Source organism: Bubalus bubalis, chromosome 2 (genome assembly GCF_019923935.1).
Source record: "Bubalus bubalis isolate 160015118507 breed Murrah chromosome 2, NDDB_SH_1, whole genome shotgun sequence".
Lineage (NCBI taxonomy): Eukaryota > Metazoa > Chordata > Mammalia > Artiodactyla > Bovidae > Bubalus > Bubalus bubalis.
In genome coordinates, this window is record NC_059158.1 from 89,740,093 (window position 1) to 89,763,983 (window position 23,891).

The following is a 23,891-nucleotide window of genomic DNA, read 5'->3' on the forward strand; positions in this document are numbered from 1 at the left end:
CATCTTTGCACTCTTCCTGGGTGGTGTCCTTCTTTCTGTTCCTTGGATTTAACACAAGGAACACAACCTGAGGACCCATGACCCCCAAATGTCTATCTTTAGGGCAACCCCTCTCAAGAACTCCAAACTCATTTAATCTTGATATTACCGTATGGATAGCTAATTAGACATCTCAAAGTAGATCGGCCAAAACCCTCAATTACTCCCTCCTCCCCTCTGCCTGACCTCATCAACAGCACTTCCATGCTCCCAGCTGATCTGGCCAAAGATAAAGGCGGTGTGCTTACTTCCTCTCTTTTCGTTGTCTATCACAGTCAGTCAATGAGCAAATCTTGTCAGCTTTTCCCTCTATAACATACCCCACTCTGCCTACCTGTCTCCAGAGCCTGGTCTCAGCCACTCTCATTGTTTGCCTGGAATGATGCACAGCCTCACCTTCTTGCCTCCACTGTCTACTACATCACAGTCAGAAACCATACCCACTCCCATGATTAAAACCCTGTTTCCCATGGCACTTGGCAGGTGGTACAGACTCTCTCCTATGATTTAAAAAATCTGACATAACCTGGCACCACTCTGCACCTTGCACATTAAGCTCCAGCCTCAAGCCCGTCCCTGCCCCAGAGTCTTTACACGCCTTGTTGCCTCTGCCTAGAATGTGTCCTCCTCACCTCCCTCACCGGCTCTCATGTGAGCAGCTCCTGTAGTATTTCAGATCCAGGCTTAAACTTTACCTCCCATGAGAGACCACCTAACCTTCAAAGTACCTGGCTAGTAACTCTTAGGTCACCCTATTTTTTTAAAATGACATCTGTTATTTTCTTGTTTATTTACCTATCTTCATCAATAGAATTTTGTTCTATCAGAGCAGGGATCCAGTCTGTTTTGGTCATCACTAAATGTACACAGAAGGCATTTGCCAAATGTTAATAGCTCTGAGCCACTGGGGGAGCCTGTGTGTCCTGCTCCTGGGCTTTCCCTGAAGCCCGGCAGACTGGCTGAGTGATCACAGTCTCCCCTTTCAGGCATGGGGAGAGGATGAGATGCTGACCCACGAATCAGCAGTAGAGGCCATGTGACCTGCTTGGTGATGCAGGAATCTGAGTCAGGGAGTTGGTCTGTCCTCTAAGAGCCTGACTCTTGTCACCACCACCACCCCTGCCGGTTCTAGGCGAAGGATCCCACAGTTAACCATTCCAATAGGGGAAGGCTTCAGAGGAGAAGCCCAGGCCCCTTCCCCTGCTCCCACAAGCTCTGTTGTAGAGATACTTAGACATCTTAGCTTAAATGTGAATAGCGTTCACTGTGTTATCACTACATGAAGCATTCTATACAAGCTGAGTCTTCACAACTCTGAGACGGTATTATTACCCCTGTTCTAAAGATGAGGAAACCAAGGCTCAGAATGGGACAGGAAGTCCGTCTGTCTGAGGCAGAGCCCTAAGGTTTGTTTCAAGTTCCCAAGAAGCCTTGGCAACAGCTGATGAGAATGACCAGCAAATAAGGAACAATACTGTAATACTTAAAGGAGGCCTTCTGGATTTCAAATGCTAAAGATAATGACTGAAAATAGTATTTGGGTTTATTTTCATTTATTTATAAAACTCAAATCCAATGACTGTTTAAACTATACCTTTCTGCACCCTTTTGTTTAAACTATACCTTTCTGCACCCTTTTAAAAGCAGAAAGGTTTCAACTGTTACATTAAAAAAGTTAAAGTCACTCAGACATGTCCAACTCTTTGCGATTTCATGGACTATACAGTCCATGGAATTCTCTAGGCCAGAATACTGGAATGGGTAGCCTTTCCCTTCTCCAGGGGATCTTCCCAACCCAGGGATTGAACCCAGGTCTCCCGCATTGCAGGTGGATTCTTTACCAGCTGAGCCACAAGAGAAGCCCAAGAAAACTGGGTAGCCTATACCTTCTCCAGTGGATCTTCCTAACCCATGAATCGAACTAGGGGTCTCCTGCATTGCAGGCGGATTCTTTACCAACTGAGCTATCAGGGAAGCCCAGATTTCAAAAGACTGACGTCTAATTAACAGACAATGTATTAGTTTCAGGTGTATAACACAGTGATTTGACATTTGTATACACTGTGAAATGATCACCACAGTGAGCCTGTCACCACGCAAAGTCAAAACATATTTTATTTCTTGTGATGAGAACTTTTAAGATTAACTCTTAAGTCTCTTTCAACTTTACAACAAAATATTGTTGACTATAGTCACCAGGGCTTCCCTGATGGCTCAGATGCTAAAGAATCCACCTGCAATCCGCCTGCAATGTTCGATCCCTGGGTTGGGGGGATCCCCTGTTCCAAGAAATGGCAACTCACTCCAGTATTCTTGCCTGGAGAATCCCTATGGACAGCGGAGCCTGGGGAGCTACAGTCTGTGGGGTCGCAAAGAGCTGGACACGACTGAGCGACTCAGCACAACACACACAGCACGTAGCTACCAGGGTGTACACTGTATCCTCATGACTTACTTATTTTACAACTCCAAGTTTATACTTCCATATCTTGATTTTAAACAAAAACCAGGCTGCAAATACAGTAGCAATCAGAATGTAATAACCAGAAAAATGCTGTTAAAGTGTAAAACACTGGAATTTTGGCAGTAATTTTTCAGACTGAAAGGTTTTTTTTGACTAGTCTATAGAAGAGTCATTTACAAGATAATGTCTATCAAGCCACTAGTCTGTGCTCATGTTTTCCTCACAGATTAACAAAGTCTAGTGGCTTAAACTTTTAAACAAACTTGGAAACTTACACAGATATTAATGAAAGTGAAGTAAAATCAACTTAGCTATGACACACATTATTTAATCAGACAATCGGAAAGAAGAAATAAAATATCTACCTCAGGCAACCTGTTGTATTACGCAGAACGAGTGAAGTCTGAAATTTAATTTTATGATCATCATCAAAAGAAGAGTTATTCCATCCAGAATGTGGAACGATCACAGTGTTTGTCAGGGTCGAGAGAGCATCTCGGATGATTGTCATCTTTACAGCATCACATGAGGATAAATTCCACAGAACTCCTAAAGAAGGCAGATTTTAAAGTCAAATCATCAATTAGAAATCCTGCAGTTTTAGAGATGAAATGAACATATTAGCATTACTTGGGAACTCAGTCTGTTTCAAACCTAATCTATGGCCTGAATTTATACCCAGGCTGGGGCTGGACCTCTAATAAATGTTGAGTGAACATATATGAGTTTCTGGTACATCATCAAGTCATCCTTAGGCAAGACGACTGTGGTTTTGCAAAGCAAAGCAGAGTTACTTCATGAGGAGGACGGGCACAATCTAATCAAGGATCACAAATATGATGCGTCTGTGAGGGTTGTAAAAATGAGGTTCCTGTATCGTCTCTTACATTTAATGTTCTCTGTGACAAGCCATTTTTACAATTTAGTACTTGAAAAGAACTTCTCTTCCTCAAAAGACTTACACTTTCTCTTCATCACACTTCCTTTTCTTACTTTCACTAGTGGGAAGCTCAGGCATAAATATTATGTGTGCAATGACTTGCTGGCACAAAGAATGGTCACACATTTGCTTCGTCTCTCTTATTTAGAAAAGGTTTAAACATTTCTGTTTCCACGTTAAGAGTGTTTTTAGTATGTGCAAAATACTACCATTCCTTTTTGGTTACAGGCAAGACACTAACAATAAATTAAAAGCTACTGATACTGTAATTCATATCAAGATTCCAAGGACCAGAGACCTTAAACGTAGCTTATTAGAGTGTTACTTGAATTACAAACATACTTGAAGGTCCTCATTTCTGTGTCAACCATAAGAGGGTTAAATTATTGTTGTAGCATGCATATTTTCTAATAATTACTCTTTTAGAAATTAGAGAAATTTCAAGATTATACCTACTCTAATTTTTACATCAATGCATTTTCCTAAGTAAGGGGGAAGGGGATGGAGGAGAAATGGTACAGCTGGTTCCTCTGCACTGAAGTCGCTCAGAACCCTACACTCCTGATGTACCCTTGGCAAGTTGCTTTCATCAGTACAGTGCTTTTAGAATTATCAGCACACAAAATGTTCGAGGCCCTGTGGAGGGGACAGAGTTGGCAAAATCTGCCCATGTCCATGGAAGCACATCAGGCTTGTGAACATGACTGAAGAGTGTCAGGCCAGAGACAAGACTGAAAACTGCTGCTCTGGGTCTGGTGACCAAGAAGCCAGCCTAGAAACTGCACAGCCTCCTCTGGGCCTGACAAAATCACAGGGCCCTTTATAAAGGAGGGAGGCAGGAGAGAACCGACAGGAGCTTTCTTGCTTTCTTTATGAAGGTTGGAGGAGGGGTATAAGCCACAGTCAGAACCAAAGAGAATACTCTATGAACCGAGAGGACCATCATTCCCCATGTCTGCCCTGACCCACCCACACGGTTGTCAATGGTCAATGATGGAGGCAGATGCAGGGTTCCGTCTTGGGTCCTGGCTGCTCTCCACTCTCACTTGGCTTTGACTTCTGGGCCTCGCTGACTGGGTTTCCTTTCTTCCCCCAAGACATTCTTTCACCCTTTCTCTGCTCCTACCCTTTTGGGGTGGGACAGCCCACCATAAGCATAGCTTTTTCATTTCCCCTAAAGTCAGGAACAAGACAAGGGTGCCCACTCTCACCACTACTATTCAACATAGTTTTGGAAGTTTTGGCCACAGCAGTCAGAGCAGAAAAAGAAATAAAAGGAATCCAAATTGGAAAAGAAGAAATAAAACTCTCACTGTTTGCAGATGACATGATCCTCTACATAGAAAACCCTAAAGACTCCATCAGAAAATTACTAGAACTAATGAATGAATATAGTAAAGTTGCAGGATATAAAATCAACACACAGAAATCCCTTGCATTCCTATACACTAATAATGAGAAAATAGAAAGAGAAATTAAGGAAACAATTCCATTCACCATTGCAATGAAAAGAATAAAATACTTAGGAATATATCTACCTAAAGAAACTAAAGACCTATATATAGAAAACTATAAAACACTGGTGAAAGAAATCAAAGAGGACACTAATAGATGGAGAAATATACCATGTTCATGGATTGGAAGACTCAATATAGTGAAAATGAGTATACTACCCAAAGCAATCTACAGATTCAATGCAATCTCTATCAAGCTACCAATGGTATTTTTCATAGAGCTAGAACAAATAATTTCACAATTTGTAAGGAAATACAAAAAATCTCGAATAGCCAAAGCAATCTTGAGAAAGAAGAATGGAACTGGAGGAATCAACCTGCCTGACTTCAGGCTCTACTACAAAGCCACAGTCATCAAGACAGTATGGTACTGGCACAAAGACAGAAATATAGATCAATGGAACAAAACAGAAAGCCCAGAGATAAATCCACGCACCTATGGACACCTTATCTTTGACAAAGGAGGCAAGAATATACAATGGAGAAAAGACAATCTCTTTAACAAGTGGTGCTGGGAAAACTGGTCAACCACTTGTAAAAGAATGAAACTAGAACACTTTCTAACACCATACACAAAAATAAACTCAAAATGGATTAAAGATCTAAATGTAAGACCAGAAACTATAAAACTCCTAGAGGAGAACATAGGCAAAATACTCTCCGACATAAATCATAGCAGGATCCTCTATGACCCATCTCCCAGAATATTGGAAATAAAAGCAAAAATAAACAAATGGGACCTAATTAAAATTAAAAGCTTCTGCACAACAAAGGAAACTATAAACAAGGTGAAAAGACAGCCTTCAAAATGGGAGAAAATAATAGCAGATGAAGCAACTGACAAAGGACTAATCTCAAAAATATACAAGCAACTCCTGCAGCTCAATTCCAGAAAAATAAATGACCTAATCAAAAAATGGGCCAAAGAACTAAACAGACATTTCTCTAAAGAAGACATACAGATGGCTCACAAACACATGAAAAGATGCTCAACATCACTCATTATCAGAGAAATGCAAATCAAAACCACAATGAGGTACCATTTCATGCCAGTCAGAATGGCTGCTATCCAAAAGTCTACAAGCAATAAATGCTGGAGAAGGTGTGGAGAAAAGGGAACCCTCTTACACTGTTGGTGGGAATGCAAACTAGTATAGCCACTATGGAGAACAGTGTGGAGATTCCTTAAAAAACTGCAAATAGAACTGCCTTATGACCCAGCAATCCCACTACTGGGCATACACACCAAGGAAGCCAGAATTGAAAGAGACACATGTACCCCAATGTTCATCACAGCACTGTTTATAATAGCCAGGACATGGAACCAACCTAGATGTCCATCAGCAGATGAATGGATAAGAAAGCTGTGGTACATATACACAATGGAGTATTACTCAGCCATTAAAAAGAATACATTTGAATCAGTTCTAATGAGGTGGATGAAACTGGAGCCTATTATACAGAGTGAAGTAAGCCAGAAAGAAAAACACCAATACAGTATACTAAGGCATACATATGGAATTTAGAAAGATGGTAACGATAACCCTGTATGCGAGACAACAAAAGAGACACAGATGTATAGAACAGCCTTTTGGACTCTGTGAGAGAGGGAGAGGGTGGGAAGATTTGGGAGAATGGCATTGAAACATGTATAATATCATATAGGAAATGAATCACCAGTCCAGGTTCAATGCATGATACACGATGCTTGGGGCTGGTGCGCTGGGATGACCCAGAGGGATAGTACGGGGAGGGAGGTGGGAGGGGGGTTCAGGATGGGGAACACGTGTATACCTGTGCCGGATTCATGTTGATATATGGCAAAACCAATACAATATTGTAAAGTAAATAACCTCCAATTAAAATAAATAAATTTATATTTAAAAAAAAAGCACAGCTTTTCAAAACCTCAGCCTTAGCGGTGACCCATCTTGTTAGGCTCAGACTCGAGGGAGATTTGGACAGTCCAGAATCAGGGAAAGGAAAGACCCTGCTTTGTCTCTTAAAGCTTGTCCTGTCCACCACGACAGACCTTTGCTTCCGTAATTATTTTGTGGCAGATGCACATGGCAGGTGTTCACAAAATGAACTTCAACTCCACAGGCGGCCCCACTTCTCTACAGATTCTGAGGGTTCTGCTGGGCTTCCAGGGGGAGCCAGGGGAGGGGTGGGTGGAGAATTGGGGGCAGGGCTCTAGGTCCTACCCCAGTTCACCCAGAGTGGCTCCAGCCTCTTTTCTCAATACTGGGCTTCACTTGTGTGTTGCTGTTTGAAAAAGTGGGTTTTGGGTCTAAAAGGCATTTAAAAAGGGCTGTATTAGGGGAAAAATATCTGAGGATGGATGACCACAGAACAGACCTTGGGAGCTAAGAGTGAAAAACGAGTCTCTGAAGATTGGCTCTGGCCTAGATGATAGGTGAGCTGAGAGAAGCCCAAAGGTTGAGGTGGAAGGGTGGGTGGCAGCAGCTGCCACAAACAGGCTCTACCGCTTCCTGCCAACCAGGCCGGCCCCACTGCCAGGGCGCTGAAGAGGCCTGCATCCGTGGCAGCGTGTGGCCCCGAGGCTGTGTTGGCAAGGGTCATTTCCCAACCTCCCCTGCTGACAATTTTATATCATGTGATTACTAAGGCCATAGAGCAATTTTTTTTTTTTTTCTGTGAAATAATTTCACCGTCCTCACTCTACAGAATTCTACACATGGGGGAGAGCTGCATTTTCCAATAAGCTACCTTCTACTTCATAGAATAATGCATTCCAGTAAAATCCACTTAAGGCAAGGTTTATGGAAAGTAAAGTCTATCATATTGTAGGCTATAGGTATAAAATGAGATATATCTATACAGAAAATTAAACAGTATTGAGTCACAAACTTCAGGTGAGACCATGACTAAGAAGAGGGCTGGTTCTTGGCACACTTCTCCTGAGGCTGATGCTTAGAGGTTCTCCTGATCACTGGCAGAAAAGCTTGTTTCTCATGGTTCCTGCCTCCACTCCTGGCCCCTTCTAAGATCTACTGTGGCAAAGAATAATTACCAGGTTTGTAGATTGGCCTGATTTTCTGTCCCAGAATGAGAATTTTGTCTGGCTCTTTCTGTTCCTTGTCCAGCATTTAGAATGATCAGTGTAGTTATATGTCATTTCACAGTCTACTACCAGCCATTACATCTACTTGGGATTGGACAGCAGAACGTTCACAAATCAACATCAATAACAGTAACAGCCTTTTTACTGTGGTCTTACTCTTTGCCAGGCACAATGTGCTTTACACATAATACCTTAAAGAGTCAAGACACACAAAATAAACTTTCCATTTAATGATTTGGTGGGCTTGAAATTCCACATGTTGACTTTTTACAGTATGATGAGCATTTATTTTTTCTAAATTTAATATTAATTTAAATTTCATTAGGCAAGCATAGTAGGTAAGAAATACTCTTTCATTCGTTTATATATCTGGTTACACTTATGCAGGGAACACAATAGGAGCTCAGGAATATATGTTAATGGATCCACTTAAATAGCCTGTATTTGTTTTTAGATTTCTGTTTTACTGCTTGCCTGTCAGATTTAGTTCCTAAGTATTCCACCCTTTTCACTTCTTTTCTGAGTGTCCTGAGAGTATCCTTTCATGTCTGTAACTATAGGGAGAGGGTCAGAACAGTGGTGTGAATCTTCAAGGGAATTCGCCAGCATAGTTTTGCTTGTTTTTCACCTGAAGACCTAAACGGACAGTTGCTGAAACCAGCACCCTAGTTATGGGCTAGGGGAAGCACACTGCTGATCCATCTCCCAGCACCAGAAGTTACACCAAAATGCCTGGATCCCCATCCCTCAAACTGCAAAACTGCAGGGTCAATGTTTCCCAAATATAAAATGTGAAATTATTTAGAGGTATGCATGGAACAACAGACTGGTTCCAAATAGGAAAAGGAGTATGTCAAAGCTGTATTTGTCACCCTGCTTATTTAACTTATGTGCAGAGTACATTATGAGAAACACTGGGCTGGAAGAAGCACAAGATGGAATCAAGATTGCCGGGAGAAATATCAATAACCTCAGATATGCAGATGGCACCACCCTTATGGCAGAAAGTGAAGAGGAATTTAAAAGCCTCTTGATGAAAGTGAAAGTGGAGAGTGAAAAAGTTGGCTTAAAGCTCAACATTCAGAAAACGAAGATCATGGCATCTGGTCCCATCACTTCATGGGAAATAGATGGGGAAACAGTGGGAACAGTGTCAGACTTTAATTTTTGGGGCTCCAAAATCACTGTAGATGGTGACTGAAACCATGAAATTAAAAGACACTTACTCCTTAGGAAAAAGTTATGACCAACCTAGATAGCATATTGAAAAGTAGAGACATTACTTTGCCAACTAAGATTCGTCTAGTCAAGGCTATGGTTTTTCCAGTGGTCATGTATGGATGTGAGAGTTGGACTGTGAAGAAGGCTGAGTGCCAAAGAATTGATGCTTTTGAACTGTGGTGTTGGAGAAGACTCTTGAGAGTCCCTTGGACTGCAAGGAGATCCAACCAGTCCATTCTGAAGGAGATCAGCCCTGGGATTTCTTTGGAAGGAATGATGCTAAAGCTGAAACTCCAGTACTTTGGCCACCTCATGCGAAGAGTTGACTCATTGGAAAAGACTCTGATGCTGGGAGGGATTGGGGGCAGGAGGAGAAGAGGACGACAGAGGATGAGATGGCTGGATGGCATCACTGACTCAATGGACGTGAGTCTGAGTGAATTCCGGGAGTTGGTGATGGACAGGGAGGCCTGGTGTGCTGCGATTCATGGGGTTGCAAAGAGTTGGACACGACTGAGCGACTGAACTGAACTGAACTGAATCCTTCTGTAGATGTATAGAGCAGCAAAGTAGGCTATCTTTTGGTCAACTCGGATGACTCATAAGACCAGTCTGCCATAGAAATTCAGGCTTCCTCTTCTGCAACTTCAAAAAATGTTCAAAATTATTCTTGATCAGAAAAAAGGAAGGATTCTATTTTTGATATGCTTGTGGCATCCACACAAAGGCAGCTTTCTGATCCCACACTAAGGGTTACATTATACCTCCAATCATGCACTTTCCCATATAACACTCAAAACTACATTTGGTATGGATTTAACTTGCCATTTTGAACATCAGAGCAAGTTCCAAGACACTGGTTTTTCTTTTCCACTTTCTATTTAAAAAATAAAGGTTATAGAAAGCTAAAGTAACCAGTTCTGATCAACCAATATTAGATGAAGAAGGTTCAATTAAACTTAAAAGCCTTAGCTATGGATTTGACTTTTCTACTCGAAGTAAAAAGCACCAGTCTTAAGACCGACTAATAATACCTGTGTGCACCCACATCACTAAAGTAGTAATAAAATAATGTTCTTTCCACTTAGTCTGTCTAGGGCTTCATTTAATGGGTCAGGGAGAATGCTCCTAGAGCAGTAAGTAATGAATAGAAAATACACCAACTCCCACATGCAGCGAGACTGATAAGAAATAGAGAACTTCAGGATTAGCATTCTCCATCAACACGATAAACCTCTAGCTCTAACATCCTAATGCAGAATGTGCTTCAGAGATATTCAGCATGTTGACTTTTCACAGTATGATGAGCATTTTTTCTAAATTTAATATTAATTTAAATTTCATTAGGGAAGCATAGTAGGTAAGAAATACTCTTTCACTCTTTTATATGTCTGGTTACACTTATGCAGGGCCCACAATAAGAAAAAGTTAAAAATGAACTATAATTCAGCTTAGGAAACTTGAGGTTTTTATTCAAAACAATTAGTTTTTTTTGTTGTAAGAACTATGAACATGCATAAACAAATTTAGAATATGTTAGGGAATTTCATGCCTCCTATTGAAGAAAATGCTGCTTATTCTCTATCACAGGAAAAAGTACACGTAATTAAGAGTAACCAGTAACCACAATGAAATACTGCCATAAGAGATGAAAGCTTATTTTCCCCACAAAGAATGAATAAAGTAATTAGAATACCATTTCACATAAATCCTTGGCTGCAGAATTTTGAAAGAGCTCACATTTAAAACTAGTTTTATAGCTATTCAAAGAGCCAAGTGATAATTCTATAGTTAAATTAGAAACTGATTTTACCTGATTAATTAAAATAATAGCACCATTTGAAAAATGTATTTCTTAAAGGATATTAGAAAACCAAACAACATTTGGAAAATGCTATTTTTCGAGTAGCGTATATAACAGCCTATGCAATTTTTTTCTGATATGAAATAAATCTAAACCCATTAATTTTTATATAGTATTCATGTTGCTTCCTAGTTATCAAAAACAAAACAAAACACCCAACACCGAACAACATGAGTTCATGGGCACTGCAAGAAAAAAGAAAAATAAAACAGCCAAAACAGTACTAGTACACTTCAGGTATCACTACTGCTTGTGAACTGTGGTGTTGGAGAAGACTCTTGAGAGTCCCTTGGACTGCAAGGAGATCCAACCAATCCATTCTGAAGGAGACCAGTCCTAGGTGTTCTTTGGAAGGAATGATGCTAAAGCTGAAACTCTAGTACTTTGGCCACTTCATGTGAAGAGTTGACTCATTGGGAAAGACCCTGATGCTGGGAGGGATTGGGGGTAGGAGGAGAAGGGGACGACAGAGGATGAGATGGCTGGATGGCATCACTGACTCGATGGACGTGAGTCTCAGTGAATTCCGGGAGTTGGTGATGGACAGGGAGGCCTGGCGTGCTGCGATTCATGGGGTCACAAAGAGTTGGACACGGGTGAGCGACTGAACTGAACTGACCTGACCATCCCCTGCATTTTCCTTCATAAGTTGCCCTCATGCTCAGTGTTTGTTCTTGTTTTAGTTATGCTCTTTCACGAGATGTCCACCAGGCATCCAAGCCATAGGGGTGTGAAGAGTGTTAACTCAGAGAAGGGATAGTAAGGTCTTGGCCCATGGTTCCCTGCACAGAGCACACATCATGACAAGTCAGGTCATGTTTCAGTTCTCTGGGGGTCAGAACACTGTGTGGTATATACATGTTCATCCCTTCCCAGCTATTCTGCATCCATGGGCTCTAAGGAACAGGCTACAGTTGTGTATCCCCACCCTGCAAGCATCTTTGAAAAAGGTGGGTACAAATATTAGACTATCGAGCATGTAAAGTGCAGCGAGTCCAAACTGAGATGTGCTGAGTGTAGAATATGCACTTGATTATGAAGACCTGGTATGAAACAAGTGAATGCAGAACACCTTACTAATAGTTTCCGTAGTGCTTACAAGTTGAAGTGATATTTTGGAACTACTGGGTTAAACAAATTACACTATTAAAATAAACAGATGTTTCTTTTCCTTTGTAATGTGGCTACTAGGAAGTTCATAACACGTGCCCTGCATTTACACTTCTACTGGAAAAGTGCTGGTAGGGGTGCTTTTACATCAGACACTAAAGGATACAAGTAGGCGGGACCTTGGCTCCCAGGAGGCCTTGACACAAACAGTTACAGCTCCAGGCAGCAGTGACCAAGGAGTCACCAGCGGGAAGAGCAACAAGGCCAGCTTGCATGTGGTTTGTGTCAGGCACTCCACAGCAACCCCAAGTGGCAGGTGCTGTGTTTATCTTTGGGGGAAGCTGGTGCTGGTGAGGAGGACTTGCCAGGGGTCAGAGATCAAGAAGGAAACAAGTCCATCAGACTCTGGAGCCCACACTCGCTCCCAATACCAGGTTGCCTCTGGATGTTCACTGAGTAGGCGAAGCTCCACCTTGGTGTGGAACTGGAGACCATGGCATTCAAGCTGGAGTGTGAAAGGTAGAGGCCAGGGGGAAGTGGGCTTGGGGTGCTCTTCCATTGAGAGGGGTAGGAATGGGGGAACCTTGAGGCTGGGGTTGGCCCAGAAGGGAAGGTGAGCACAGGGGCTGTAGATTTGGCTGGCAGGTGGGGAAGTGTGGACTGTAAGGCCAGGGGTCATCCTAGGAGGGGACAGTGACACTGAGGGACCAGGAGGGGCAGAGCCTGTGTCCAAGGACAGTACTTCAGGGAGCATGTGATGAGGACCTGAAGGAGTGCGGAGGGGACGGGAAGAGGGAGGGAGGATGCTTGTGATGATAATTTGGAGCCTGATGTAAGCTGAGGGTGATGTCAAAGATGAGTCAACAGTTTAAGCTCATGTGTGACACTACGGTTCAGTTGACAGAAACAAGGAAATCAAGGGGGGAGTGGGAAAAAATAGTGTTAGAAGTATTTGCTATTTGTGGCTTCAGGTAAATGTCTCAAACTTTCCACTAGGACAGGAATGCTGTGAATAAATTATGACACTGAGACAGAAATGAAATAATGGGAAAGCAATTATTATGAGAGTGTCTTTAATTATAGTAATGGCTTTCTCTGGAAATTCCCAGGAAAACAAGTCATGGTGGGATAATCATCTCCAGGGTTCCCAAGATGAGACCATCTCAGCAGAGATTCCTAAAACATGTGTGGTGACCCCCAGACTAGCTGAATGTGCAGTCCTGGGCCTGGCTTACACTCCTAGCTCCTGGCTTTCTTCTTCCTGTGCCCCTGCTGCCAGCCTGGGCCTTGCTACACTCATTGCTGGTTGGCACAGTGGCATCCTAGGTGGGGGGCAGTGCAGCTGCCTCGAGAGCTGGGTCCCACAGGGAGGCCTGGCCCAGCCAGCCTGCGGGGCTTGCTTTGTGACCCTGGTTGCTCCCTGAGATTTCCTGTTCAGCTAACACGTACTCCATGCCAGGCATGGGAAAGCTAACTCGGACCCTGCTGTGGTCACGATGGTCAGGACCTCCGGTTGCTGTCACAGTGAGTGATGGCTCAGATGCTGCACACAGTGCGGTCCCAGCCTGCATATTCAATTGGAAGGGACTACTCTGGCTGTTTAAATTCTTTCCAGCCAAAGGACTCAAATGATTGATCTTTATCTGTATAGAGTCTTAACGTAAGGGTTAGCCTTTGTTTCTGTGATTTTTCCGATATAAAGGTGGATCACAGCATCTTTAAAAAGATCTATCAATTTCTAAAGCTCCACTTACAGACCCACATTTGCATTTCATCATATTCTTTCTTACCTAGGTAACTTCCCAACTTCAGAGGCAGGTTGAGAGGATTAATGACATCACGGAGGGATAAGGTCTTATGTACCCTGGAAAGGCATTTCCTCTGAAAATAAATCAGCTTACAATTTAGAATTGCTGACTAAGAATGGCCCGTAAGGCACATAAAGGATGATTGCTTCTGCTGGGGGGCAGTTTATAAAAGTGAATGGGTCACATGAAGGGAAATCCTTTAAGAGAAGTGCTCTGATGCAGAGGTGGCAGTGGGGGGAGTGACGTGGCCACCCTGGTTGATCTTCAGGTCACTTCAGGTGCTGACAGAGTTAGGCCATTTACACAGAGATTGCCCTAAGAAAAAGTTCCTGCAGTTGTAGGTTCCACAGCTGACTTCTATGTGTTCCAGGAATGTACTTATGCATTTGTAATGGCACCAAGCTTCTACTGAGTCATCTGATCCAAGCAGAGCAGCTTAGAGACAGAAGGGCCTCCAGTCCTAGGTCTTAAGAGATCAGAAAGACTCCGAAACTGCAAAAGACCTGAGAAACATGGATGGGGTCTTCTGGGCATCTTTTTTGGGTATTTTGTCATGTGCTCTCATCCTTCTCACACTAACATGCTGGCTAGTTTACTGAGAGAGTGTCGTTAACGGGGCCTGGCTCGTGCTGAGATACCCCACCCAGACCAGTGGCTGACCACCTGAATTCTACAGGAGTCTCTGAGTCTCCCCACTTGACTGCCTCATCCTGCTTGGTGTTCAGAACCCTATGCACTAAACAGAATGTCACATTCCACTTCCAAGGGCAAATCTTTTCATACTCAGGATGCAAATCTTGAAATACAGGGCTAAGATCACATTTCACATATTTGAAGCAAACTACCTGATCATTAGTTTGATGTAGTCATGCTAGTGACTAAGTTCAAAAATATTTCTCTATACATCTGGGTGAAATTCACATAGTAAAGGAGATATGGGACTTTTAAAAAAATTCTTTTTGGTAGTAATTTGAAAGATTAAGGGACATGAGATGTGAAAATGGGCTTTTGCACCCTCCCCCAGACTTGGGGGATGGGCTGGGGCAGGCAGAGGCAGGGAGGAAACAGTTCCAGCCTGCAAGCCAGGGAAGCCAACCTCTCTGCACCCTAGTTTCTTATGCTGAAATACCAGGGGCAGAATAGATTTCTTTACAGCCCTTTCCAGCTCAAAGTTCTGTGACTTTGAATTAGCAGTTGTTGCATTTATCAAGCTATTATTGTCTTGCTACCAATGAAACTTTTGTCATTTTATTTCTCATTACTGATTTTTATGGTTTGAAATGTTCAGTAAAGAAGAGAATGCATTTAATAATAAAATGCTATTATTTTATAAAGTGGGCCAAGTGGTAAGGATTCTACCGAATTATGCTGAGAATTGGGGGGCGATGCTGCTTCATTTCTGAAAACTACCCACGCGGCTCCGAAGAGCTCTAGGGGCCCACAAAAAGCACAGCAGACAGTAGCAGGCCAACTCCTCTCTGGATCAGAGAATAAATGACTGTTTTGAAGGCACATTAATTAGGCCAAGGGGACATGTTTAGCAATTATTTCATCCTGTAATGGCAAGCAACCGTCCAAAAGGCTGAATGCATGTCCATTAAGCTCTGGCTCTTTATAGGATGTCCTGCTGTTTGCTAAACTTTAGCCTGGCCCATCTACTCTTCCTCTTCCACAGCTATCATTTTCTTATTAATTAACTAATTAGAAATATGGAGCTAATGATTAGGAAAGGAATATGCGTAATTTCATGTTCTTCATAGTGTCTGGAATCCATTGCTGGCATCCAAAAATTTTAAAATAAACAGTGTGGAAATATTTTATTTAGCCATATGGATGAATAATCACTTGCTAAATTGGAAGGAATGTGAATACGGCAGTCATTTAAACAAAGTCCATTATTATCCAAAGGCTACTTTTGGGTATTTAACACCAGTGTTAATGGGGGTAAGAGAAGTGTGATAATTTTGGGACATCTGGTGCATTAAAAGGCAGGCCTCCAGATTCTATGCAATATCTTCAATTTCTATAGTTTTAAAAAGTGATTCTTTCAGGATGCTCAATAACTTGAAGCTGACATATCCTAGCTTAGAAACACTAATTATCCTGAACAAGTAAATTCAACACATTTTTTCTAGTGACAAGATGATCCCACTTTTCATCCATAGCCTGTGACCTAGTAGATGTTCATGTTACAACCCAACCGGGGGAAAACCATACTTTATCCAGCTTTCAGGTTTAAGCACAATAAAGGCAAAAAGTATCTTTGTAATACAAACCTCACCTACACATATCAGCAGTTACTGGAAGAAAAGCTCATTAGGTTTCAACCTGGAAAATGTTCAACACAATGAAGAAAACACAGAATCATGTTACATATTAGAGAACTATTTTAATTAACAATGGCAGCCACACTCTCCTGGGAAAATATACTTGGCTAAAAGTATTTTTTCCTTTTTTCCCCTGAAAATAAAGATGTGGCCCAAAATGCAGGCCCTGGACAGTTATTATATTTAAAGCAAAGGCGAGGCATCTTTTTAATGGTTAAAACTTCTTCACTGAAGTGTGTTAAGAATGCCAAACTGAAACAAAAGGAACTAGAAAAAAGGGCTTTGGATTAATAACTAGGTTGAATTACTTAATATTAAGAACAACAGGACAAGGGGATACCAATTTTCAAGTGATACAATATTTTGAACATGACAGTTGCATTGTGCTTTAACATTTCATGATCCAAAGTTGACTATAACTTAACTCAAGAACTCTTAGGCTATACCTACAAAGACTAAGCATCATGCAAGGTTGGCCAGGGTCAGAGTACTTTGTGGAGACACTGGCAGAACATTAGTATTTGGAAGGATAGCTTCTAGGAGATGGACAGGTGATAGGGAATGCTGGGTGATGCAGTCACATAGCACACCCTGCATACCAAGACTGGAGCAGATGTGTTTTAATGAGAATGGTTCAGACTGGGGCACGCCTTCCCAGTTAGGAGCAGTCTGGAAGGCTGGGCTTGGGACTATGTGTGTGCATGCTTAGTCATGTCCGACTGTGCAACCTCATGGACTGTAGCCACCAGGCTCCCCTTGTCCATGGAATTTTCCAGGCAAGAATACTGGAGTGGCTATTCCTAGGCAAAATGAGCTCCCAAGGGCTTCTCTTCCTTGCTTCTCCAGTCATACTTAATGTTTTCTTGGTGCTTTCTGGACAACCCTGCTGCTCAGTCTTAATGACTGAGTAATAACAAAGTAGTGACTTCCCTGTCCCTGTGGGTTCAAGCAAATGGTGGGCGGCTTGCACACCAGGGAAGCCACCCAGGGGCTCCATGCGTTAGATGGCTGATGGGCAAAATGAATTTTGAGGTCCCCTCCAATCCTGTGATTCTATGATTTAGAGACAGTTTACGAGTGTTTGACTTGAAGAATAGTTAATGAAAGGGCAGAAGGATCTCTAGATGTTGTCATTCTCTAAAACATATCAGGGATTAGTTGCTCTTAGAACACTACTGAGGACTTCCCTGGTGGTTCCAGGGGTTAAGAATCTACCTGTCAATGCCGGGGACAAGGGTTCAATTCCTGGTCCAGAAAGATTCCACATGCCACGGGGCAACTAAGTACATGTGCAGAACCTGTGCTCTGCAACAAGAAAATCCACTGCACCGAGAAGCCTTTTGCACCACAACTAGGGTAGCCCCCACTCACTGCAACTGGAGAAAGCCCATGCACCACCATGAGGACCCAGCACAGCTAAAAATACGAATAAATAAATAAATTTAAAAATAACAATAAACCACTACTGATCATTAAAGTTGGTACTACTAAATTCTGGAATTGAGAAATGTGAGTAGATTTTTCTTGTCTCCATAAATCTTAACCTACAAATAAATGTATAAATATAATACACATATACCGCCAAGTAACCATGCTCAATTTATATTATGATTTGGTAGTTTCATATTAGGTAGATAATGTTTATATACAAATCAAACTTGGGCTGACATATAGCATTTTGAAACTGGAAACTCAATTCTGTAAGTTCTCTGGTCCAGCTCCTTTCTATATTGTCATCTCAGTGACCTGTTTACACACTGGCTACTCCCATTCCAAAGCAAAGCCTACTTTTGCAAAAAAATTTCATAAGCAATCCATCCACACACCAGCATAAATTGTTACAGGTACAAATACAGAGTTATAAAACAGTTGGTAATATTCCCTACCCTATAACTATGGCTAAAAAATACTTCTAAAATAGGCTAAAAGCTACTGGCAGCTGTTTCTAAGACAGAAATATCAGAGGTTGTTGCTAGTTTTATATTGGAACTGATACAATCTATTAGGGAAATAGTTTTTTGAATTGGGAAAACTCATATCCTCCTTTCAAGGTCAAGGTCCAAGTCTTAAAATATCTTGTGTTCTCAGCAACTTAGTACTGTTCCCAAATAGAAATGATGAAATATATAGTAAAGCAGCTAAATTAGCACTCCCATCCAGAGTATGCACCAGGTAAATTAGTACATAAAAGCCCTTAGTAGTACAGTCTGGCTCTACTTCAAATAAATTTGATTTATTCTAAAATGAAAAAGAAATCACCAAACTTTCATGTACTTTACTTCTTGTTCATCACTAAATCATAACAAATTTCTTGAGCTCAGTTCAGGAAAGACACTGTAACAATTCCTCCCAAGGATAAAACCTCAGAAACAAAAAAGCTGCCAAGACTCCCTCTTCCTGTGAGAAATTATGATAGAAGAGAAAAAAGCTGCACATTATGGATGTTAAGGACCAAGCCATGAAAAATTGGCCTAGTTAATCAAAAGAGAACCAGATCTAGCAGACGCTGTGTTTCCAAGGTCAGGTTGACCCTGGATTGCCCCTGGTCCCTCAGGGAGCCCGCACACATCATTTGGTAGCCTTGCTGGCTGCACAGGTATGTTACTGGGAGAAAATATTGAACATTCATATATATGTTCAAAGTGATGGGAAAGAAATATCATATGAGGAAAGAAAAAACTCATATACTGCAAATAACACCATCTTCTCTATGCCTAACAGGGAGCTTAGGATAAATTTTTGGGTGTAATCACAGTGACGGTCCTAGCTTCTTAAACGGCTATGTCTATAATCTTTTCTTCTTAATTCTATTTCTTGTTCTAGTTTTCATTTCATACACACACACAATACACAATATGTAAATACAAAGAAATTATTTTTGTGTGTGTGAGAGGGTTTGATGTTTTAAGAACATATTATAAAAAGGAAGTACATACACCTAAATCAATATGTAATTTAGATGTGTTAAAGCATTAATATTCAAACTACATTAGGGCAAGCAATCCATTTTGGAGTTTATACATAATGTGGATTCTACTTTTAGTACACAATTTTCATACTTTATTTGAATACAGGGTATTTACTTTGAACATTAATATCTTACAAGAAAGCTGATTCCCCTTAACTAAATATTAGATTCAAGATGGTTTGTTATTAATATATTCCTAAGTGTGACTGAGTAAGAGCTGACAGAACCTAAAGCTCTGATTTGACAGTGGAAGCCACTGGGGAATGGGTTTAATTTTGAAAAAGAACGTTGTTACAACTTTTTAAGTTAACTATTTCAAGCATGAAAAATAGCAAAGCAAGTATAAAACAAACACCCAGATGTCTATTAGCCCCAGTTTTGTTAAATGAAATTGAATTCTGAACAATATGGGTTTGAAATGGGTCCACTAATAATGTGGCTTTTTTTTCAATAGTAAAAACTACAGTGCTGTACAGCCGGTACAAATCCATGGATGTAGAACTGTAGATACGGCGGAACTACACATGTGGAGGGCTGACTGTAAGCTATACACAGAGTTTTGATTGCACAGGGGATCAGTGCCTCCAAACCCCAGGTTACCCAAGGATCAGCCGCATTAACATTTTGTCTTATTTGTTTTAGATTTCTCTTTCTTTTTAAAGAAATGGAGCTGGATTTTACTCCCCAATCCCTTTTTCTCCACCTGAACCCTGTAGACATAACCAACTATCCTGAATCTCTCTTTTATCATTTCAATAAATTTTTTGACTTTCTTGCGTGTGTCTCTATCAAAAAATAAATTACAGCCTCAACCTGCATACTTTAACACTTATACTATAGTATCATACTGGGTTTATCATTCTGCAAGCAGTTGTAGAGATTTCTCTGTTGCTACAGATAGTGCTAATGCACTTATTTTAACCCTTCTATGTAGTTTCGCTGTGTGGATGTACTGCCATTTATTTAACCATTTCTCTACCAATGAATACTCAGTATTTCCCCCTAATAGTCTATTATAAATAGTGCTGTCATTTATTCACCCTCCTACAGAATGGTTTTTTCAGCTTGACCTCAAGACAAAGCATCACTGTTTCTCTGGGTTGCTCACTCCCCAAATTTGACAATCAAGCCCTGGCCATGAAATATTTCTCTCATGGTTCCCTCTTCTTCACTGCCCACTACCAGTGAATAGTACAAGCCATTATCTCTAGACTCCTACCCTCCTCACAGCCCTCTCAGGTGCCAGACTCCTCTACTTTAAATTAATCCCCCACCCAGTTGCCTGCTGGAAGAACGCATTTAAAAGCCCAAACTAGCCATGCCATGCCCTGTGATCCCTCCCACTGCATCGGGAACACAAGTTCCCCAAAGCAGGCCTGTGTTCCTCTCTGGTCTTATCTTCTTGCAGAATCCCCCTTCTGCTGATAGCTCTGCTTACATCCCATGCTGTCTCCGAGCCTCTGCCTGCGACTGGAAATATATCCCCTCTGTACCCAGCCAATGCCTCCTGAACCTTTCGGCCTCCTTTGGTTTCAGAGAACTTCCCTACCCATCAGCTGTGCTCCCAGGGCAACCTCTACTGAGTTGGGCACTTGCCACTTTTCACTGACATTCACAGAAAATCACTTGTGCTCCACTGGAATCGAAGTGCTACATGAGGGCAGGGACTTTTATCCATTTTACATCTCCAATTACCTGGAGAAGTGTCTGAGATACTAATAGGCATTCAGACACTGGCTGAACTGAAGTGGCAGGTAGCCAATCCATTAAGTACAGTTTATTTTCATAACGAAGGAAACCAAATCTATTTAAAATGAGTAATTACTATGGAGTGTGTAATGAAAAATAATGTATTCAACCCTTTGTGAACAAGAGATCTGTTAGCTGATACTTGCTCACTAGCGAACACAACGAATGAGACTAGGAGAGACGACTCGAGCGCTGCAAGGGCCTCTGAACCATTCGAGTAACTTGTACGAGCCACCGTCACAGCTGTGAGCACTCTATCAGCACCTCCTCCTAGACCTTCTACAGTCCTTCCCAATGCCAGCACACACGGGCAGAGTCTAGATGGTTTTCAACACCTCCTTCAAGACAAGATCACATTTTCTACCCACCTGTGACCAGCTCCCTTACTTCTGCATCAATCGATTTTCTCAACAGTCGCAACAAGGCAGGAATCCCGCCAACATTCTTCATGGCTATTTTATTTTCATCTGTAGACTTGCCGAAAACAAGGTTTCGGAGGGCACCACAAGCATTCTTCTGAACTTCCAAAACTCTGTGGTCCAAAAGGTCAACCAGATGCTTGATTCCCCCTAACCTACACACCTAGAATGAAAAATATTAAGCACCAGGCCTAAGTGACATGTGGTCAATCAGAGGTCAAACAAAAGACTATTATGGAAAGATCATGGAAAACAGATAAGTTCAGATCATTTCAAAAGGGCACTTTTTATTCTAAGAAAACGTGCTTTATAAATTTTAAGGACGCTCTCTAAGATGAAGCTCTTTTCACAGGTTCATGGCTTAAAGAAGGGAAGGGAGACCCTAGGTGGACGAAGGGCCACACTCAGGTAGCACAGTCACACACCAACCTCTGAACGTACACAGGGATCACGCTGCTGTTTCTGAGTGAAATGCACAAATACACAAGCACAACAAAGTTATGCGGGGATGAAGAAAACACAGGAGCGGAGTTTTGACTGAAGTCATTGGCTTTCTAGAATCGTGTCTCTGGGTGACTCTCCTCTTCTAAATTTTCTTCCATTTGTCACTTCATTAGTATATTATATGAATATTTTGGGGCTTTATCTGCAGTATCCACCTTTAGGTCTGTAACTGTGTGTTGTTCTAAATTTTAAGGGATGAAAAAAACAAATGCTGCATGACACTGCAGGGGGAAAAGTGGCTTAAAATGTGAAATCCAGCCAAAACCAGTGACTATTTTCAATAAAAGCTCAAAATGCTTAAAATCTGAAATAAAATATTCATATATATTCAGAATTAGTAATGGCTATAAATTCTTTACTTAATTACGTGTTGGCACCAATCTTGACCAGAATCTCATAAAATACGTGAGCTCACAAGTACATATTATAATTTGTATCTAATAGATTTACAGAAAATACTTTTAAAACTGCAGCTAAAATTGATTTTGCTTCATGTTTTATAAATAAGGTAATGAGTGGACACATGATTTGAAAAAGCTAAATGTACTTCCAGAAATATCCTCATTGCAGCTTTTCCCAAGAAATATTGAAATGCGCAGTTGAGAAGTAAAAGAGTAACTGGTATCGAAACATCTCTTTTAAAGGGCCTCTAGACGCACTGGGCCATTTCTCAAGCACGCAGGCACACAGCTGCTAAATAGAAAGGCACTGCTCCACCCTCCCCGCTCCCCGCCTGCTGTCCTGGGCACCCCAGGCTCTGGTCCTGTACCTCCATCTTCACTTTGTTGTCACCAAAGCACAGGTGCTGCAGGTAGGCCGCTGCGTTTGCCTGAACTGACGGGAACTGGTGCTGCAGCATGTGAATGACTTCAGGCAACTCAGGATCACGCCAGGCAAACTCCCTGCAAGAGAAAAACACGGCTTCAGAAAGCAAGGCCCAGGGTCTACCATAAACTGAACAAAACATCTGTCAAAAGAAAAGAGTGGAGACCACAATAGGACGTTACGAATATCCTAAAAAATAAATAAAATTTTAAAATATACATAAATAATATTTTTCCACTGATGAACATATCACAGATACTTATGATCTTAAAGAATCATGATGCACAGAAAGAATCCGGGGCACAAAGGAGGTTCTTAATATGAGTTACTTTTCCATTTTTGTTTTCCTTCTCCTGATTCTAATTTTATGCCTTTCTGCCTCTGCAAGAAATCTGCAGGTGTGAGTGCAAGTGCACTTCAGCTAGCTGAGAAGATGTCACGTCTGGGGAGGGAGGAAGAAGGCGAGTGGAAATACCGCATGCCTGCTGGTTTATAAGAAATTTAATATATATGGTTGCTCTTGATTATAATAAATATAAAACATGGTAATAATTTTTTTCCCCAGTAATCCTATATCCAGAGAAAACCACTGTTTATGTTTCCTGTTGGCCTTTTTTCAACATATCAAGTGTGCATGTGTGTATACAGAATTGTTAAAAACTGTATTATTATTAAGTAGAATGTAATATCGGAGAAGGCAATGGCACCCCACTCCAGTACTCTTGCTTGGAAAATCCATGGACAGAGGAGCCTGGTAGGCTGCAGTCCACGGGGTCGCTAAGAGTCGGGAACGACTGAGCGACTTCACTTTCACTTTTCACTTTCATGCATTGGAGAAGGAAATGGCAACCCGCTCCAGTGTTCTTGCCTGGAGAATCCCAGGGACGGGGAAGCCTGGTGGGCTGCTGTCTCTGGGGTCGCACAGAGTCGGACACGACTGAAGCGACTTAGCAGCAGCAGCAGAATGTAATATCTCCTGAGCACCTATTCTGTGCCAGGCACTATTCCAGGCATTTTATGTATGTTAATGCATTTATACTTAAAGCAGTCTTTC

The 23,891-nt window shown here is 41.6% G+C and overlaps 1 protein-coding gene across 5 annotated transcripts in view; it reads right to left on the reverse strand.

The window, feature by feature from the left end:
- PKP4 (plakophilin 4) overlaps window positions 1-23,891 on the reverse strand; it is a gene marked incomplete in the record, with an annotated part of 244,819 nt that overhangs the window by 8,200 nt on the left and 212,728 nt on the right. For all 5 annotated transcript variants that reach the window (XM_045164071.1, XM_045164074.1, XM_045164064.1 and 2 more), the window contains 3 exon segments: window positions 2,869-3,052; window positions 21,458-21,671; window positions 22,782-22,914. In XM_045164071.1, coding sequence (XP_045020006.1) covers window positions 2,869-3,052; window positions 21,458-21,671; window positions 22,782-22,914 — 531 coding nt within the window.